We start from the raw sequence: 19,057 nt of genomic DNA on the forward strand, positions 1-19,057 counted from the left end.
GACCGCTAAGCTGATTCAGTGTACTACGTGCATGATGTGGGAGGTCAGGGACACTGATGGTGCCCCCGGCTGCTACAGCTGTGGAAAGTGTGTCCAGATTCAGCTTCTGAAGGAGCATGTTGCAGCACTGAAGAAAGAACTGGATGACCTCAGGTTTATCCGCGAAAACGAGGGTTTTCTGGACAGGACCTACAGTGAGGTCGTTTCACCGAGGATACCGGAAGAGAGAAAGGGGGCGATGATGAGGAAAGAAAGGATGCTTGAAGTACAGGAGACCCCAGGGGATGTACCTCTCGTAAACAGATTCACCTTCTTGGAAGCTGTCAGGACAGAAGATACTGTCAGTCTGAGAGGCGGACAGGTCTGCGAGCCGAAAATTGGTGCAGAAGCAGAGCTGAGGAATCAGACATCAGGAAGAGCCATGGTAGTAGGGGACTCCATAGTAAGAGGTATGGAAAGGGATTTCTACGGCAACAGGCGAGATTTAAGGATGGTATATTGCCTTCCTGGTGCTAGGATCCAGGACATCACGGACCGATTGCAGGGAATCCTCAAGGGTGAAGGTGAACAGCCGGAAGTGGTAGTGCATGTCGGCACAAATGACATCGGGAAGAAGAGGAAGGACATTCTGCAGCGGGACTTCAGAGAATTCGGAAGAAGGCTGAAAAGCAGTACTTCCAGGGTGGTTATCTCTGGTTTGCTTCCAGTTCCTCATGCTGGAGAGGGCAGGAACAGGGAGATAATGGATCTGAATGTGTGGCTGAGGAACTGGTGCAGGAAGCAAGGATTTACATTCTTAGACCACTGGGATCTGTTTTGGGGTAGGGGTGAATTGTACAAAAGGGACGGGTTGCACCTTAATAGGTGGGGGACCAGCATTCTGGCAGACAGGTTTGCCACTGCAACACGGATGTGTTTAAACTAAGTAGTGGGGGGGGAGGGGATGAACTGGAAATATAAGGATGGAGTTAAAGGGAAAGTGAAAATAAGAAAAGTTAAAAAGGACAACAGAATCAATGGAGTAGAAAGCTCAAGAAGAGATCATACAATATGGCCAAGTAAGATAGGAATTGATATGAAAGGAGAGGGGAGTAACAAATTAAAAGTATTATATATGAATGCACGAAGTATAAAGAACAAAGTAGATGAGCTTGAGGCTCAGTTGGAAATAGGCAAGTATGATGTTGTGGGAATAACTGAGACATGGCTTCAAGCGGACAGGGCCTGGGAAATGAATATTCAAGGATATACATCTTATCGAAAGGACAGACTGACTGGCAGAGGGGGTGGGGTGGATCTGTTGGTGAGGAATGATATTCAGTCCCTTGCTAGGGGGGACATAGAATCAGGGGATGTAGAGTCAGTATGGATAGAATTGAGAAATTCTAAGGGTAGAAAGACCCAAATGGGAGTTATCTACAGGCCCCCAAACAGCAGTCTGGATGTAGGGTGTAAGTTGAATGAAGAGTTAAAATTGGCATGTCGCAAAGGTAATGATACAGTTGTCATGGGGGATTTCAACATGCAGGTAGACTGGGAGAATCAGAATGGTACTGAACCCCAAGAAAGGGAGTTTGTGGAGTGCCTCCGAGATGGATTCTTAGAACAGCTTGTACTGGAGCATACCAGGGAGAAGGCAATTCTAGATTTAGTGTTGTGCAATGAACCAGATTTGATCAGGGACCTTGAGGTAAAGGAACCATTAGGGGATAGTGGCCATAATATGGTATGTTTTAACCTACAGTTTGAGAAGGAGAAGGGAAAATCAGATGTATCAGTATTACAGTTGAACAAAGGGAACTATGGAGTTATGAGGGAGTAACTGGCCAAAGTTCAATGGAACAATACCCTAGTAGGGAAGACAGTGGAACAACAATGACAGGTATTTCTGGGAATAATGCAGAAGGTGCAGGATCAGTTCATTGCAAAGAGGAAGAAAGATCCTAAGGGGAGTAAGGGGCGCCCGTGGTTGACGAGGGAAGTAAAGGGCAGTATAAAAATAAAAGAGAATAAGTATAACATAGCAAAGATGAGCGGGAAACCGGAGGACTGGGAAGCTTTTAAAGAGCAACAGAAGATAACAAAAAAGGCAATATGCCAAGAAAAAAAATGAGGTACGAAGGTAAACTAGCCAAGAATATAAAGGAGGATTGTAAAAGCTTCTTTAGGTATGTGAATAGCAAACAAATAGTTAAGACCAAAATTGGGCCATTGAAGACAGAAGCGGGTGAATTTATTATGGGGAACAAGGAAATGACAGATGAGTTGAACAGGTGTTTTGGATCTGTCTTCATTAGGGAAGACACAAACAATCTCCCAGATGTAATAGTGGCCAAAGGAGCTAGGGTAAAGGATGAAATTTATATTAGGCAAGAAACGGTGTTGGATAGACTGTTGAGTCTGAAGACTGATAAGTCCCCGGGACCTGATGGTCTGCATCCCAGGGTACTTAATGAGGTGGGTCTAGAAATCGTGGATGCATTGGTAATCATTTTCCAATGTTCTACAGATTCAGGAACAGTTCCTGCTGATTGGAGGGTGGCTAATGTTGTCCCACTTTTCAAGAAAGGAGGGAGAGAGAAAACGGGGAATTATAGACCAGTTAGCCTGACGTCAGTGGTGGGAAAGATGCTGGAGTCAATTACAAAAGAGGAAATTACGACACATTTGGATAGCAGTAGAAGGATCAGTCCGAGTCAGCATGGACTTATGAAGGGAAAATCATGCTTGACTAATCTTCTGGAGATTTTTGAGGATGTAACTATGAAAATGAACAAGGAAGAGCCAGTGGATGTAGTGTACCTGGACTTCCAGAAAGCTTTTGATAAAGTCCCACATAGGAGATTAGTGGGCAAAATTAGGGCAGAGTACTGACATGGATTGAAAATTGGCTGGCTGACAGGAAACAAAGAGTAGTGATTAACGGGTCCCTTTCGGAATGGCAGGCTGTGACCAGTGGGGTACTGCAAGGTTCAGTGCTGGGACTGCAGCTGTTTACAATATACATTAATGATTTAGATGAAGGGATTAAAAGTAACATTAGCAAATTTGCTGATGACACAAAGTTGGGTGGCAGTGTGAAATGTCAGGAGGATGTTATGAGAATGCAGGGTGACTTGGATAGGTTGGGTGAGTGGGCAAATGTATAGCAGATGCAGTTTAATGTGGATAAATGTGAGGTTATCCACTTTGGTGGCAAGAACAGGAAGGCAGATTACTATCTACATGGAGTCAAATTAGGAAAAGGGGAAGTACAACAAGATCTAGGTGTTCTTGTACATCAGTCAATGAAAGCAAGCATGCAGGTACAGCAGGCAGTGAAGAAAGCTAATGGCATGCTGGCTTTTATAACAAGAGGAATTGAGTATAGGAGTAAAGAGGTCCTTCTGCAGCTGTACAGGGCCCTTGTGAGACCCCACCTGGAGTATTGTGTACAGTTTTGGTCTCCAAATTTGAGGAAGGACATTCTTGCTATTGAGGGAGTGCAGCGTAGGTTCACAAGGTTAATTCCCGGAATGGCGGGACTGTCATATGTTGAAAGATTGGAGCGGCTGGTCTTGTATACACTGGAATTTAGAAGGATGAGAGGGGATCTGATTGAAACATATAAGATTATTAAGGGATTGGACACGCTAGAGGCAGGAAGCATGTTCCCACTGATGGGTGAGTCCAGAACTGGAAGCCACAGTTTAAGAATAAGGGGTAGGCCATTTAGAACAGAGATGCGGAAAAACTTTTTCGCCCAGAGAGTGGTGGATATGTGGAATGCTCTGCCCCAGAAGGCAGTGGAGGCCAAGTCTCTGGATGCATTCAAGAGAGAGTTAGATAGAGCTCATAGATAGCGGGATCAAGGGATATGGGGAGAGGGCAGGAACGGGATATTGACTGTGTATGATCAGCCATGATCACAGTGAATGACGGTGCTAGCTAGAAGGGCCGAATGGCCTACTCCTGCACCTACTGTCTATTGTCTATTTTGTGTGTGTGTGTGTGTGTGTGTGTGTGTGTGTTTTGCTCAATATTTCTGGCATCTGCAGAATCTTTTGTGTCTGTGCACTGTGGTGTTGTTATTATTTCTACTGATTTTGTTTACCAGAAATAACATTTTACAAATTCGTGATTAGAAATTTTAAACAAAATATAGAAGCATAGAAAACTTACAGCACAATACAAGCCCTTCAGCCCACAAAGTTGTGCCAAACATGTCCCTACCTTAGAAATTACTAGGCTTACCCCTAGCCCTCTATTTTTCTAAGCTCCATGTACCTATCCAAAAGTCTCTTAACAGACCCTATTGTATCCACCTCCACCATTGTTGCTGGCAGCGCATTCCATGCACTTACCACTCTCTGAGTAAAAAACTTACCTATGTCATCTTCTCTGTACCTACTCCCCAGCACCTTAAACCTGTGTCCTCTTGTGGCAACCATTTCAGCCCTGGGAAAAAACCTCTGACTATCCACATGATCAATGCCTCTCATCATCTTATACACCTCTATCAGGTCACCTCTCATCCTCTGTCGCTCCAAGGAGAGAAGGCCGAGTTCGCTCAACCTACTCTCATAAGGCATGCTCCCCAATGCAGGGAACATCCTTGTAAATCTCCTCTGCACCCTTTCTATGGCTTCCACATCCTTCCTGTAGTGAGGTGACCAGAACTGAGCACAGTACTCCAATTGGTGTCTGACTAGTGTCCTATATAGCTGCAACACTACCTCTCGGTGCCAAAATTCAATTCCACGATTGATGAAGACCAATACACCATACGCCTTCTTAACCACAGAGTCAACCTGCGCAGCTGCTTTGAGCATCCTACGGACTCAGACCCCAAGATCTCTCTGATCCTCCACACCGTCAAGAGTCTTACCATTAATACTATATTCTGCCATTATATCTGACCTACCAAAATGATCCACTTCACACTTAACTGAGTTAACTCCATCTGCCACTTCTCAGCCCAGTTTTGCATTCTATCACTGTCCCGCTGTAACCTCTGACAGCCCTCCACACTTTCCACAACACCCCAACCTTTGTGTCATCAGCAAACTTACTAACCCATCCCCCCACTTCCTCATCCAGGTAATTTATAAAAATCACGTAAATTTTCCTATTTATAAAAATATGAAATGATAATGTAAATTTAATTCACAAAATTATTTTTAGAAGCAGCTATTTTTACTGTTGTCAGCTTATTGAAAAATTATTAATAATTGTTCATCTAATATTGTGGTTTCTGATGTTCTCTGCCTATTATTAAAAAGCACATAGCAATATACAATATGCAATTTGATGCCTCTGGGCCTGTATTCTCTGGAGTTTAGAGAAAATGAGGGAGATCTCATTGAAGCCATTCGAATATTGAAAGGCTTTCATAGAATGGACACGGAGAGGGTGTTTCCTACAGTGGAGGAGTATAGGACCAGAGGCACAGCCTCAGAGTAGAGGATTTTCATTTAGAGCAGAGATGAAGAGGAATATTTTTAGGCAGTGAATCTGTGGAATTCATTGTCACAGACGTCTGTGGAGGCCAGGTCTTTGGGTATATTTGAAGTGGAGGTCGATAGGTTGTTTATTCAGGAAGTCAAAGGTTACGGTGAGAAGGCAGGAGAATGGGGTTGAGAGGGATAATAAAGTCAGCCATGATGGAAAGGAAAAGCAGATCTGATGTGCTGAATGGCCTAATTCTGCTCCTATGTCTTATGCATACTGTTATGGTCAACACTCCACTCCAACCACTCAACACAGGCGACAACACCAGCAGGGAACAGACACAAAGTAATAAAGACTGAAATTCGGTGGAGTAGGACACAGACAAACAACAAAGTAATCAAGGCTGTAAAAGGAGGTGTGAAAAGATGTTGTATTGGCCTTGTCTTATACTAGCAACTAGATCTGACTAGAAAGATAACAAGATTTTGGCCTTGGAATAAGAATTCAAGGACTCCCAGGACTGAAAGAATTGAATTAAAAGGAGTGATGACAAAAAATGGTCCTGTGTTCCTTTCAGTGGGAAAAGTTTAGGTGTGTAAATGAAAAATAGGGTGTTTAACAAGAACAAGAACCTATTTCTCCAGAATAAGGAATGCATCTCAGACAAGAGCTTGACTACCTCAGACTGAAAGCAGGAAGTATTGTTGGAATTTGGTAACTGCTTTATTCCTGTCTCATGCTGAGAGATACAGTAAAAAGCTGTGGTTTGCATATCACACAGATAGATCATTTCACATGAAGCTTACAAAAAGGGGGAAGAAAAACAGGTTGCAGAATATAGAAAGAGAAAGTACAGTGCAGGCAAGCAACAAGCAAAGGCCATGTCCGGCTACACAGAGAGATCAAGAATTCACCTTTATCTTAAAAGAGGTCCATTCAATAGTCAGTTCAAAGTATACTTATTATCAAAATAGGTATACCACATACAACCCTGAGATTCACCTTCTTGCAGGCAACACAAATAAAGAAATAATAGAATCCATGAAAACCCCCACACAAGGCAGTCAGACATATAACGTACTCAAGTACAAATCATGCAAACATTGAAAATGGAAACAAATAACACACAGAACATGAACCGCAGAGTCCACAGCCACAGAGTCAGTTTAGCACTGAGGAGAGTGGAGCCGGTAAAGGCTCCTGCACCTCGTACCTAATGGTAGGAGCGAGAAGAGAGGGAAACAGGTCAGACGCAAGCAGTCAGGGTGGCTCAGGTGAGGAATCTTGGCTGACTTGGAGTAGTGAGCTGAACACATTCTCTGTCTGTGGCCTCAACACCTTTATCTTTTTAATCTGGCTCAGCACCTAAACTGGCTGAATATCTGTCGTTTATTGCTCTCAGAACCAGGCCTCACCACTTCAATCTGGCCTAAAATCCACGCCAGCAATGGCCAACACAGCTGTATCTGCCTTTTCGAGAGTACAGTTCCCCAAATCCTTCAGGATACCGCAAAAACACCAGATTGCTCAAAAGCACAGCTTCCAAAGGGAAATAACAGGCTGCAAATTGCGGTGAGTGTAGTCGAGAAGAAGTTTATTTAGTAGAATAGTTAGTGGTTTTCCTATCTGCTGATTTATATCACCAGCACCATCTTGGCATTCTTATAATAGCATGACAGAAGCTGTCTTTGAGTGTAGCAGTAAGTGTTTAGAACATTAGGTCACAGTACAAGCCCTTCAGTCGACAATGCAGAATGCCCCAATACCATTGTGTCTCCTGTCCAGTGGTACTGGGAAGAGGAGGGAATGACCAGAGATGCTTTTGAGGTCTTTGATTATGTTGGTTGCTTTCCAGAGGCAAAGGGAGGTTTATAAGACTGTTTAGAGAAAGCTGCTTTGCATGATGGCCTGGGCTGTATTCATAACTGAAATTTCTTGTGGCTTTGGGCAGAGAAGGTGATATACCAATCTATTTTATAACTGGGTAGGATGCTCTCTATGATGTATCTGTAAAAATTGTTGAAGGTCATTGGGGATTTGTCAAATTCCCTTAGTCTTCTGTTGAAGTTGAAGCATTGGTGTGCTTTCTTGGACATAGTATGGAAGTTGCAGTGAGGCAAAGGTTAATGATCTCCAGGCAAGGAGAGAGTGAAGGCAGCCCAAGCAAGAAAGATCTTTGAAGAACATAGCTTATCTTTGCACACCGGAGATATGTGATGCAAGGCAAACACAGCAATTGCTTGAATAACGTCAAAGTATCATCATTTGACAGCTTGCAGTTTCTATTGACATTGAACACCTTTATTATAAGATTGATCTTGCAAATAAAGAATTCAAACATACACAGTTTACCAAATGATCAATATCCGTAACTGATAAACCAATTCTGTATAAAGATAGCAGTTTTCTGTTCAGAATTCAGAATAATGTGAGTAACAGCCACCGTGCCGTTCTCCTTGTGCACAAAATAAAGTGTGTTTGAATGGTAAATATGTGAGTCTGAGTGTGTGAATGTGCATGTGTGAGTGTGTGTGTGTGTGTGTGTGTGTGTGTGTGCGCACACTAGATCCAGATATTTTATTTTACTTTATTTTATTTTTATTATTGCCAATGACAGCAGCATCCACATGGTTGGTGAAATTTACAGCTGGGAACCGGAACTGGAAGCTCAAACGATAGGAGAAGATCTTGATTATCCTTCCCAACACAATGTGCCTGTCTGCTCAATGGGAATTAGATCCACAACAGTTAGTGAGGATAAGTGTACTGATGAAAGTGCAGCTGGTGAAGATGATGGTGCACGAGAATGATCCCGAGAATGAAAGATTTATCATCTGTGGAGCACTTGATGGCTCTGGGCCTGTACTCGCTGGCATTTAGAAGAATGAGGGGGAATCTCATTGAAACCTATTGAATATTGAAAGGCCAAGATAGAGTAGATGTGGAGACGGTGTTTCCTATAGTGGGGAACCTAGGACTGAAGGGCACAGCCTCAGAATACAAAGACATCCTTTTAGAGCAGAGATGAGAAGAAATTTCTGCAGACAGAAGGAGGCGAATCTGTGCAATTTATTGTCTCAGACAGCTTTGGAGACTGAGTTATTGGATATATTTAAAGTGGAGGTTGTTAGGATCTTGATTAGAAAGGACATCTAAGATTATAAGGAGGAGGCTAGAGAATGGGATTGAGAGGGATAATAAATCAGCCATTATGGAATAGTGAAGCAGACATAATGGGCTGAATAGCCTTAGTTTGCTCTTGTCTTATGGTCTTATGATTACAGATAATGGCTAAATAGCTGAACACGGGATTCCATTGCCTCCAATTACAACTGGTCTCGAAGTTCTTTATAATTTCTGAATATGGTCCCTTTGAAATTCAATAAATTATAGTTCTACTGAAATATAAAACACCTAATACAAGATCAAAGATCTTGTTGCTTAAGTGATGTTATAATGGATTAATTTTTATATGTAATATTTGAAAGGAATATACCAACCATTCCTAACAATTGATATTTCTGACGTACATATGCAGAATGATAAAATTTCGGATTCAGTTCAATTATTTATCATGAATATCAAAGAGTGAAATACATTGTGGTAACAACCAAACATCCAAGGATATGCTAGGGCAGCTGCAAATGTCACCACACGTTCTGGCGCCAACATAGCATACCCACAATGTTCAGTAGAACAACTCAGACAACAACCGAGTTACCAAGGCTGGAGACATTGACCTTTGACCATGTGTGTTGCCTGGAGAGTAGCTATAGTTCTGTCCTGACCCCCAATGATGGGTAATCTTATGTGGAGAGGATGATGTTTCCTATACTGGGGGAGTCTATGACCGGAGGGCACAATCTCAGAATGCAAGGGCATCCATTTAGAACAGAGCTGAGGAGAAATTTCTTTAGCCAGAGGGTGGTGAATCTGTGGAATTCATTGCCACAGATGATTGTGGAGGCCAAGTCATTGGGTATAATTAAAGCAGAGGTTGTTAGGTTCTTGATTAGTCAGGGCATCAAAAGTTATGGGGAGAAGGCAGGAGAATGGGTTTGAGAGGTATAATAAATCAACCATGATGGAATGCTGGAGCAGACTCAATGGATCGAACGACCTAATGCTGCTCCTATGTCTTATGATTAAATTCTTTAAACCTGCACCTCAGTATTAATGATCCATCTGTAGGTCACTGTGTACAGCTGAAAATTTTACTCCACACAACCCAGAAGTCTGTAACAGATTAACCATCATTTGAGAAATACTTACATCCACCAGGTAATCGAACAGTCGTGCATAGAGAGCCTTGGCCAAGGCATCCCGGGTGTAACCCGCCTGTTCTACATTCAGGGTCATGTTGATGGACTCCGTCTTGCCTCCCCATTTACTGTCCATTTTTCTGCTAGTCACCTTCTCCCTCAGCTTCCCTTGATCAATTCCCAACAGGAACACCGGAAAGGCCAGGCCTTTGAGTCAGAGACAGATAGAAAGTCAATCAATCATCTACAGCTTTTTCACAACCAACAAATCTATAATTATTTTACTTTCATTTTATTTATTCAGAGATACAGTGCAGAACAGGCCCTTCCAGCCCAATGAGCCACACTGCCCAGCAACCCCTGATTTAACCTTAGCCTAATCATGGGACAATTTACAATAAATAACCAATTAGCCAAATAACCGGTACGTCTATGAACTGTGGGAGGAAACTGGAGCACCCGGAGGAAACCTACACGGTCAGAGGGAGACGATACAAACTCCTTCTAGCTGGCGGCGGAATTGAACTTTGAATTCCAATGCCATCAGCTGTAATGGTGTCACGGTAAGAGCTACACTACAGTGCCACTACTTAAATGAGAACCGATGACCAAATTATCAAGAATACTGTTTACTTTCTTCCAGCAAAAGCCTTTTTATGAAACATTTGTTCTTTAGAATGAAATTTCATTGAAGGTTTTAATGATCCAGGGTGACATGCACTAAAGAAGATCATGAGGCAGACTCTTTCTTTATGCTGATATTATACAGATTCATTTTTGGGCTGTCTAAATATTCTACATATACAACACAGAAATAGATCCTTCAGCCTAACTCTTATAGAGTCATTGTCACAGAGTCAAAAAGTTGAATAACAAAGGACACTACTGCACAGAAACAGGCTATTCAACCCATGTAGTCCATGCCATACCAGTATTCTGCCCAGTTCAACCTGCCCACAGACCATACCCCTCTCACATAGCTATCCAAATACCTCAAATGTTGAAATCAAACCCATATCCACCACTTCCACTGTCAACTTGTTCCACATTCTCACCAACCTCAGAGGGAAGAAATTCCCCTCATGATCACCTTTTATCCTTAATCCATGACTTCTAGTTCTAATCTCGCCCAACCTCAGTGAAAAAAGTCTACTTACATTACCCTATCTATACCCGTTATAACTCTGTACCATGGATGAAAGAAAAATGGAAGGCTATGTAGGAGGGATGAGCTAGGTTGATCTTAGAGTAGATTAAAATGCAGGCACAATATTGTGGGCTGAATGGCCTGCATTATGCTATAGTGTTCTATGTTCAACCAAGATGCCCAACTGATTATTTATCTGCATTGGTCTCTGTCACTCTAATACATTCTTATTATTCTGTCATAATTGTATCTGCCTCTTTTGTTTCTCCTGGGAGCACATTCATATACTCACTACACATTCTGTGAAAAAATTCTTCTCAGGCCCCTTTTGGATCTGTCCCCTCTATGCCTCTGGCTTTGGACTCCCCTGTTCTAGGGAAAGGACAGACCATTCACCTTGTTGATTCCTCATGATTATAGATATCTCTGTAAGATGACTCCTCAGCCTCGTAAATCTTCATCTTCCACCACCATCCCTTGTAAATCTTCATCTCCCACCAACACCCTTGTAAATCTTCATCTTCCACCACCATCCTTGTAAATCTTCATCTTCCACCACCATCCCTTGTAAATCTTCATCTTCCACTAACATCCTAGTAAATCGTCTCCAATTGACACCCTTGTAAATCATCATCTCTCACCAACACCCTCGTAAATCTTCATCTTCCACCACCATCCCTTGTAAATCTTCATCTCCCACCAACACCCTTGTAAATCTTCATCTTCCACTAACATCCTCGTAAAACATCTCCAATCGACACCCTTGTAAATCATTATCTCTCACCAACACCCTCGTAAATCTTCATCTTCCACCACCATCCTTGTAAATCTTCATCTCTTACAAACACCCTTGTAAATCTTCATCTCCCACCAACACCCTCGTAAATCTTCATCTTCCATTAACACCCTTGTAAATGGTCTCCAATCAACACCCTTGTAAATCATCATCTCCCACCAACACCCTCGTAAATCATCAGCTCCACCAACATTCCTGTAAATCTTCATCTCCCACCAACACCCTCGTAAATCTTCATCACCCACCATCATCCTTGTAAATCTTCATCTCTTACCACTATCCTTGTAAATCTTCATCTCGTACCACCACCCTCATAAATCTTCATCTCCCACCAACATCCTTGTAAACCTTCATTGCAGCCTCTCCAGTTCAATGTTATGGCTGATTTGAGGACTGGTTACCATGCTGTATCCCTAACTAAATTTAACGCAAAACCAGAAAAAGCTGAAACAATCAACATGTGAAACCGCATCTGAGTGGAAAGTGTTAATGTTTCGGGGTGCAGCCCCTTCGCCAGAACCAAGTAGGAGAGAAAAGAAGCTTGTTAAGCTGCAGGGAGCTTGGTAGGGTGGGAGGGGGAGATGGGGGATGTCTCTGAGAGAGTAAAATTGGGGTTACCATGGGGATGAACTGCAACCAAGGTTATCTGCTCAGTAAGTGAATGGGAAACAGTTAGAGGGACAGAGTGAGAGAGAAGACATAGACAAAGGGATGTAGGAGTTGCAAAATGCAGAGCATGAGGCAGGTCAGGCTGGGAATATCTCCACTTCCAGAGAGAAAAAAAAGGATGAAGAAAAAATGGAAACAAGGGTTCTTCATGAACTGTGGCTTCCCTCAACCATCAATCATCATCAGGAAGGAAATAAATATCCAAATTTGCTCACGATCTTCATCCTCCACTTTGGCATAATTTCCATCTTCAACAAAATTGATGTTTCCAAGGTGCAAGATTCCAGCAATGATCTGCAGCGCCATCAATTGGATGTCAGCCGGAATACCGATCACTTGCATGGCATTCTATGAGGAAGAGAATGATCCATTCTCATTAGCTGGTAGGGTTCAATTAAATAAAGTCAATTTGAAGCTGGTTTGTTGTTACTTTCCTTAAATGTAATAATTCAACACATTTCACAAATATCTCATACAAATGACTTATATTTTCTGAGCAAGTTAATGATGAGTTTTTAATTAGAGCATTGATGGTTGTGAAACTGTGGAATTCATTGCCATAGTCAGCTGTGGAGGCCAAGTCCCTAATTCTGCTCATAAGTCTGATGGTGTATAGGAAATAGCCTAGTTTACAAATAAACTATTATGTTAGTAATAGCTTTGATTGACAGAAGGTATAAAATACTGATCAGACAACTGAGTCTTACGTTACAGTTTTCATAACCATTTTCTCTTCCTGGATGCTTGGCAAGTCTGATGCAACATTAGGCAAACAAACAGACCCTCAAATCTCAGAGAGGAATTGTTTGGCACATTTGGGATGTTTAAGCAATTCATTTGCAAATAAAAAGAAAACAAAAGGGATGAGATTTATTTGTCAGATGTACATTGAAACATTGACTCATTCAATAAAAAGGCAATGTTTGCATCAAGAATGTGCTGGGGGCAGCCCACAAGCATCAGCATGTTTCTGGCACCAACATAGCGTGCCCACAGCTTATTAACCATAACCTGTTTGCTTTTGGAATATGGGAAGAAACTGGAGGATCTGGAAGAAACCCAAATGAGCAAGGGGAGAATGTAGAAATTCCTTCAAGGTTCAAGATTCTCTAATGTCATTTCCAATATGCAAGTGTAAAGGAGAACAAAATAATTGTTACTTTGGATTTGATGCAACACAGAAACGGAACTCAATAAGATAAAGAATACAATGATAAAATAACACAATAAATATAAATATATAAGATAGATTGTACACATAAATTCATTGTATGTTCATAAAGTGACACTAGGCACAGAAGTGTCTGTACATAAGGAAATGATAAAGTAGTGGTGGTTGGGGTGTGGAGGGGCGGGTTTGTGGGTGGAGGTGTTGATCAGCCTTACTGCCTGGGGAAAGTAACTGTTTTTGAATCTGGTGGTCCTGGTGTGGATGCTGTGTGGTCTGCTTCCAGTCCATGAACAGGGTGGATGGGATCCTTCACCATGTTACTGGCCCACAACATAAGGCTGTAATAGTAGGTGATTTTAACTTTCCACTTACTGATGCCAAGATTGTGGGTGTAGTGGACAGTAATAAAGACTATTGAAACTTGCAGAGCAATCTGGACCAGCTGGAAAAATGGGCTGAAAAATGGCAGATGAAAGTTAATGTAAACAATTGTGAAGTGTTGCATTGTGGGAGGAGCAATCAGGGTAGGTCTTACATACTGAGTGGTACGGCATCTAGGAATACAGGTCCATAATTCCTTGAGAGTGGAGTCACAGGTAGATAGGGTCATAAAGAAAGTTTTTGGCTCATCAGCCTGCATAAGTTAATGTATTGAGTCCAGGAGTTGGGATGTTATGTTGTAATGGTACAAGAGGTTGGGAGGGGCTAATTTGGAGTATTTTGTGCAGTTTTGGTCACCTACCTACAGGAAAGATGTAAATAAGGTTGAAAGAGTGCAGAGATAGTTTACAAAGATGTTGCTGTGACTGGAGGACCTGAGTTATAAGGAAACATTGAATAGGTTGGGTCATTATTCTCAGGAACATAGAAGATTGAGGGGAGTTTTGATAGAGGTAAACAAAATTATGATGGGTATTGATAGGGTAAATGCAAGGAGGCTTTTTCAGCTGAGATTGGGTGACACTATGATTAGAGGTCATGGGTTAAATGTGAAAGATGAAATGTTTAAGGGGAACTTCACTCAGAGGGTTGTGAGAGTGTGGAATGAGCTGTCAGTGCAAGTGATGGATGTGTGTTTGATTTCAACATTTAAAAGAAGTTTGGATAGGTTTATGGATGGGAGGGGTATGGAGGGCTAAGGTCATGGTGCAGGTCAATGGAACTAGGCAGAATAATGGTCTGACATGGACTAGATGGGCTGAATGGTCTATTTCTGTGCTGTAGTGTTTTATAGCTCTATGGTTGCATCACTGTCTGCTATGGATGGGCCACTGCACAGGATCAGAAAAAGCTGCAGAAAGTTGTAAACTCAGCCAGTTCCATCACGGGCACTGGCCTCCCAGTATCAAGGACATCTTCAAAAGGCGATGCCTCTAAAAGGTGGCATCCATCATTAAGGACCTCCATTGCCCAAGACAGGCCCTCTTCTCATTGTAACCATCATGGAGGAGGTCATCATCATCATCATCATCATCAGGTGCCATGCCTAGTTTGAGCTTTGACTGCCATGGCCCACACACTCCTGTTCCGGGTCAAGTGGATCAATTCATTGGTATTCATTTCCAGTTCTCTGTCATCATTTGTCTTTGCCTTCCTCTTGCTTTCTTCCTTTCAATCTTTCCCATAATTACCATGCATTCTAACTCCTCTTTCCTAATCACATGTCCAATGAAGTCACGTTGCCTTTTTATGATCTCATACATTACTTCTCTTTTTGTGCTTGCTCTGTTCATAACATCCTCATTATATATTCATTTTGTCCATGATATTCTTTGCATCCTCCTCAAAAAACACATCTCTTTTGCTTCAATTCATTTCCTCATGTTACTAGATATTGTCCAACATTCTGATCCATATAACATAACTGGATAGTAACATTTCAGTACTCTGAGGTGGATTGTCATGCCTAGTTTAGCATTGGTCAGTATACTCTTCATTCTTGTAAAGGTGTCATTTGCCATCCCTATTCTTCTTTTGATGTCCATGTCACACCTGCCATCTGATGTCACCCAGCTTCCTGAGTAGCAAAAGTTCTGTACTTGTTTTCTGTCTTCCCCGTTTATTCTCAGCCTGCAGATAGGATTCTCCTTCTTTTTGGATATCACCATACATTCTGTCTTTTTGCAGTTGATAGATAGACACATTTTCTTCAACAACTGTATCAATTAAATTTTGTAGTTCTTCCTCCGTACTTGCAATTAACACAATGTCATCTGCATCTCTGAAATTATTGATGTTTTCACCACCAACTTTGATTCCCAAGGTGTCTCTTATTTTTTGTAATATTGTTTCACTGTACACATTAAACAAATCAGGGGAGAAAACACACCCTTGTCTAAAGCCTCTCTTGATTTTCGTAAACTGACTCACTTCTCCATCTATTCTTATAGCGGCAGTTTGTTCCCAGTACAGATTTCTGATTAGGTAGAGCTCTTTTGAATCTAGATCTTGAGTTTCCTGTAATATTTCAAATAACTTATTATGCTTCACTTTATCAAATGCTTTTGTGTAGTCAATAAAACAAACAAATCTTTTTGCGCTTGAATAGCTCGTTCTGATAGTATCCTTAACATCAATATCGCGTTTCTTGTACCTTTGTCTTTCACAAAACCACATTGTTCTTTACCTATTTCAGCTTGTATCTTACTTTTATCTCTTGTCATCAAAATTCTTAGAAGTATCTTAGTGATATAGGTCATTAAGCTTATGGTCCTATGTAATTCACATTCTATTGCTCCAGGTTTCTTAGGAAAAGTGATAAATACTGATTTTTTCATCTCTTCTGGTATTATTCCAGTCTCATAAACATCATTGATTAAATCAGTAAGTTTCTCAATTCCATAATCTTCAAGGGCGATAATTTGTTCTATTACTAATACATCAGGACCTGCTGCCTTTCCTTTCTTCATCTTATTTATTGCATTATGTATGAACTTCAGATTTTAAAATACTTGGACCTTCAATGTTCTTCTTAATTTCTGGTTTTTCGCCTCGAACATTAAAAAATTCCTGAATATACTCAGTCCATTTGTTCATAATCTCATCTTTTTCCATGATAATGGTACCATCCTTTGCTTTCAAACATCCACCTGAAGAACAGAGGAGCTTTTTACCAGTGATATTCTTGATTTGTTGATGTAACCTTTTTGGATCAGTAATAGGGATTCTTTCTAGTTGCTCACATTCCTGGTTTAACCATTCTTCTTTGGCTTTTTGACATAAGCTTTTAACTTTTTTATCTAAGGTCTTAGATTCCATAGGATTTGCTTTCTTCAGTCTCCTTTCTTCCATCCGATTTTTGATTTCATCTGTCATCCATTTATTCTTTGTGCTTTTTTCTTTTTTCGGAATCACTGACTTTGCTGATTCTACCAAGGCATCCTTCAGAGAGCTAAACTTCATTTCTACGTGATCGCTATCATCTTCAACAGATTCTATTTCTAGACATTGAAATCTATTCCTTACTTCAATTGTACATTTTTGTCTTGTTTTCTTCTTTAATTAATTGCGAGTAGTCAAGGGAGTGTTCAGGTTTTTGCTTCTTTAGTTTTTTTATGTTTTACTTTTACATGACATATTACTGGGTTATGGTCACTGTTACAGTCTGCACCTGGCTGTGTTGTGCATTGAGCCACTGAGTTTCTAAATCTTTGGTTTACGGTAATAAAGTCAATTTGATTTCTGGTGTTATCACCTGGACTTTTCCAGGTCCACAAGCGTCTTGGATGGTTTTTAAAGTAGGTATTCATAATGACCTGATTATTCATCTTGCATCATTCTACCCATTTCCTGCCTCTTTCATTTCTTTCCCCAGTCCAAATTTTCCTATGGTATTTCCATCAGCACCTTGTCCTACTTTAGCATTTAGATCTCCCATGACAATAACAATATCATGAGATTTGCATCCATTCTTTGCTTGTTCAAGCTCTTCATAGAATTTATCTATATCCTCATTTGTTCCACCTGTTATTGGTGCATATATCTGTATAATTGCTCAATCAAATGGGTGTCCTCTAACAAGGAACACTCTTTCTGATATTGCCCAATGTCATAAAACACTTTTTGCCATGTTTTCATCCATAAGAATTCCTACACTATTAGTATGGGATGTTCCACAAGAATAAATTAGTGTTTTATTTCTATTCTGACAGGTTTCAGCACCTGTCCAACGAACTTCGCTAATTCCCATGATGTTAATTTTTAGTCTTTCCATTTCATTTATCACATTGTCCAATCTTCCTGCTTGATATAGGGTTCTTACATTCCAAGTGGCAATAATTTTCTTTTGTGTTACTTGAATTTTATGAGCAGTAGCTTAATGACAGTTGGGGATCCTCTGCTGCCCAGAAACAACCATACCGAACAAAGCATCTTCAGAATTGTCTTGAAGATCCTGGACGCTGTTGTTTTGTGATGCATTTTGTGAGTTTGGCCAAGGTTTTCTTAGCACATAGATTCTAGGAAACCTAGTATCTAACAACAGTGGTTTGCTATTGCCTTCTGTTGGGTGAACTGAAGAAATGGCCATTTCTCTACCCAAATGTTCATCTGCCTGTACTATAGCTGTTGTCATTTGAGGTCGTAGCTCACCTGCCTTCTCTGTCATAAGTTCAGATACTGAATCTGCCAGATCTGCCATTGGCCTTCGCTCGTATCCTGAGCAGGAACCCTTGCAGGTGCTACCATTCCGGGTCAGAGTGGCCCTGGGAGCAATGAATGACTAAGGGGTAACTCCACTTTCCCCAAAGCTCTGAAAGTCACCAGTCAGAGCCTCATCACCAGTTGCAGTTTAGGGTCAGACCCAGGGCTAATGGAGGAGGTACAGGAATGCTAAGACCCCCACTCAGTGTTTCAGCAACAGCTTCTTCCCCTCCACCTTCAGATTTCTGAATGGACATTGAACTCACCATCTTTTTCCTCTCTTTTTGCACTACTTAATTTTTTACTATACTCTTCATACTCTAATTTATAGATTGTTTTATTATTATACATTGCAATGTACTACTGCAGCAAAACAACAAATTTTGTGTGCTATGAACCAGTGATAATAAAGGGAACTCGGATTCTGTCAGCGATTCATGCAGACCGGAGCAGACGGCTGCAAACGTTCAGTGAGGGATCGAGGAATTGGACAAATCCTGTGAGCAAAGAAAGGGTGTGATCCTCCACTCTGAAACAAAGTCTGGAATAGTTTCAACTGGCCTGTACCTGTGAGTTATCTCAGAGACTAAGTACAGAAACCACTAAAAGCCTGTGAAGCTGTACAATGAAAGATTAAAAAGGCTAACATAATCCTGGCACTCTCAAGTGGTCAGAATATAAAGACATAGAAATTAAGTTACAGCTGCTCAGGGATCTGGAGGGAGCTCATTGTGAGTGGCATGCTCCATTCTGGGTCAGCTCAGGGACAGAAAATGTGAAATGTTAAACTCTGAGAGCACACTGCAAAGAATTGGATTGCAAGCCTGCAAAAGTTGAAGGAACATGAAAACAAATTTCAGGATGATTAGGAGAACAGCAGCATTTCCATTTCCCGAAGAGACTGAGCCAAGTGAATCTCCCCTACTCCTCCAATTTAACCA

At 41.2% G+C, this 19,057-nt stretch overlaps 1 protein-coding gene across 2 annotated transcripts in view; it reads right to left on the bottom strand.

The window, feature by feature from the left end:
• LOC132405954 (unconventional myosin-If-like) overlaps positions 1-19,057 on the bottom strand; it is a 158,653-nt gene that overhangs the window by 57,950 nt on the left and 81,646 nt on the right. For both annotated transcript variants that reach the window (XM_059990985.1, XM_059990986.1), the window contains 2 exons: positions 12,520-12,652; positions 9,703-9,899 (listed from right to left, as the gene is read on the bottom strand). In XM_059990985.1, coding sequence (XP_059846968.1) covers positions 9,703-9,899; positions 12,520-12,652 — 330 coding nt within the window. The remainder of the gene's footprint in view (positions 1-9,702; positions 9,900-12,519; positions 12,653-19,057) is intronic.

Source organism: Hypanus sabinus, chromosome 16 (assembly GCF_030144855.1).
Source record: "Hypanus sabinus isolate sHypSab1 chromosome 16, sHypSab1.hap1, whole genome shotgun sequence".
Classification (NCBI taxonomy): Eukaryota; Metazoa; Chordata; class Chondrichthyes; order Myliobatiformes; family Dasyatidae; genus Hypanus; species Hypanus sabinus.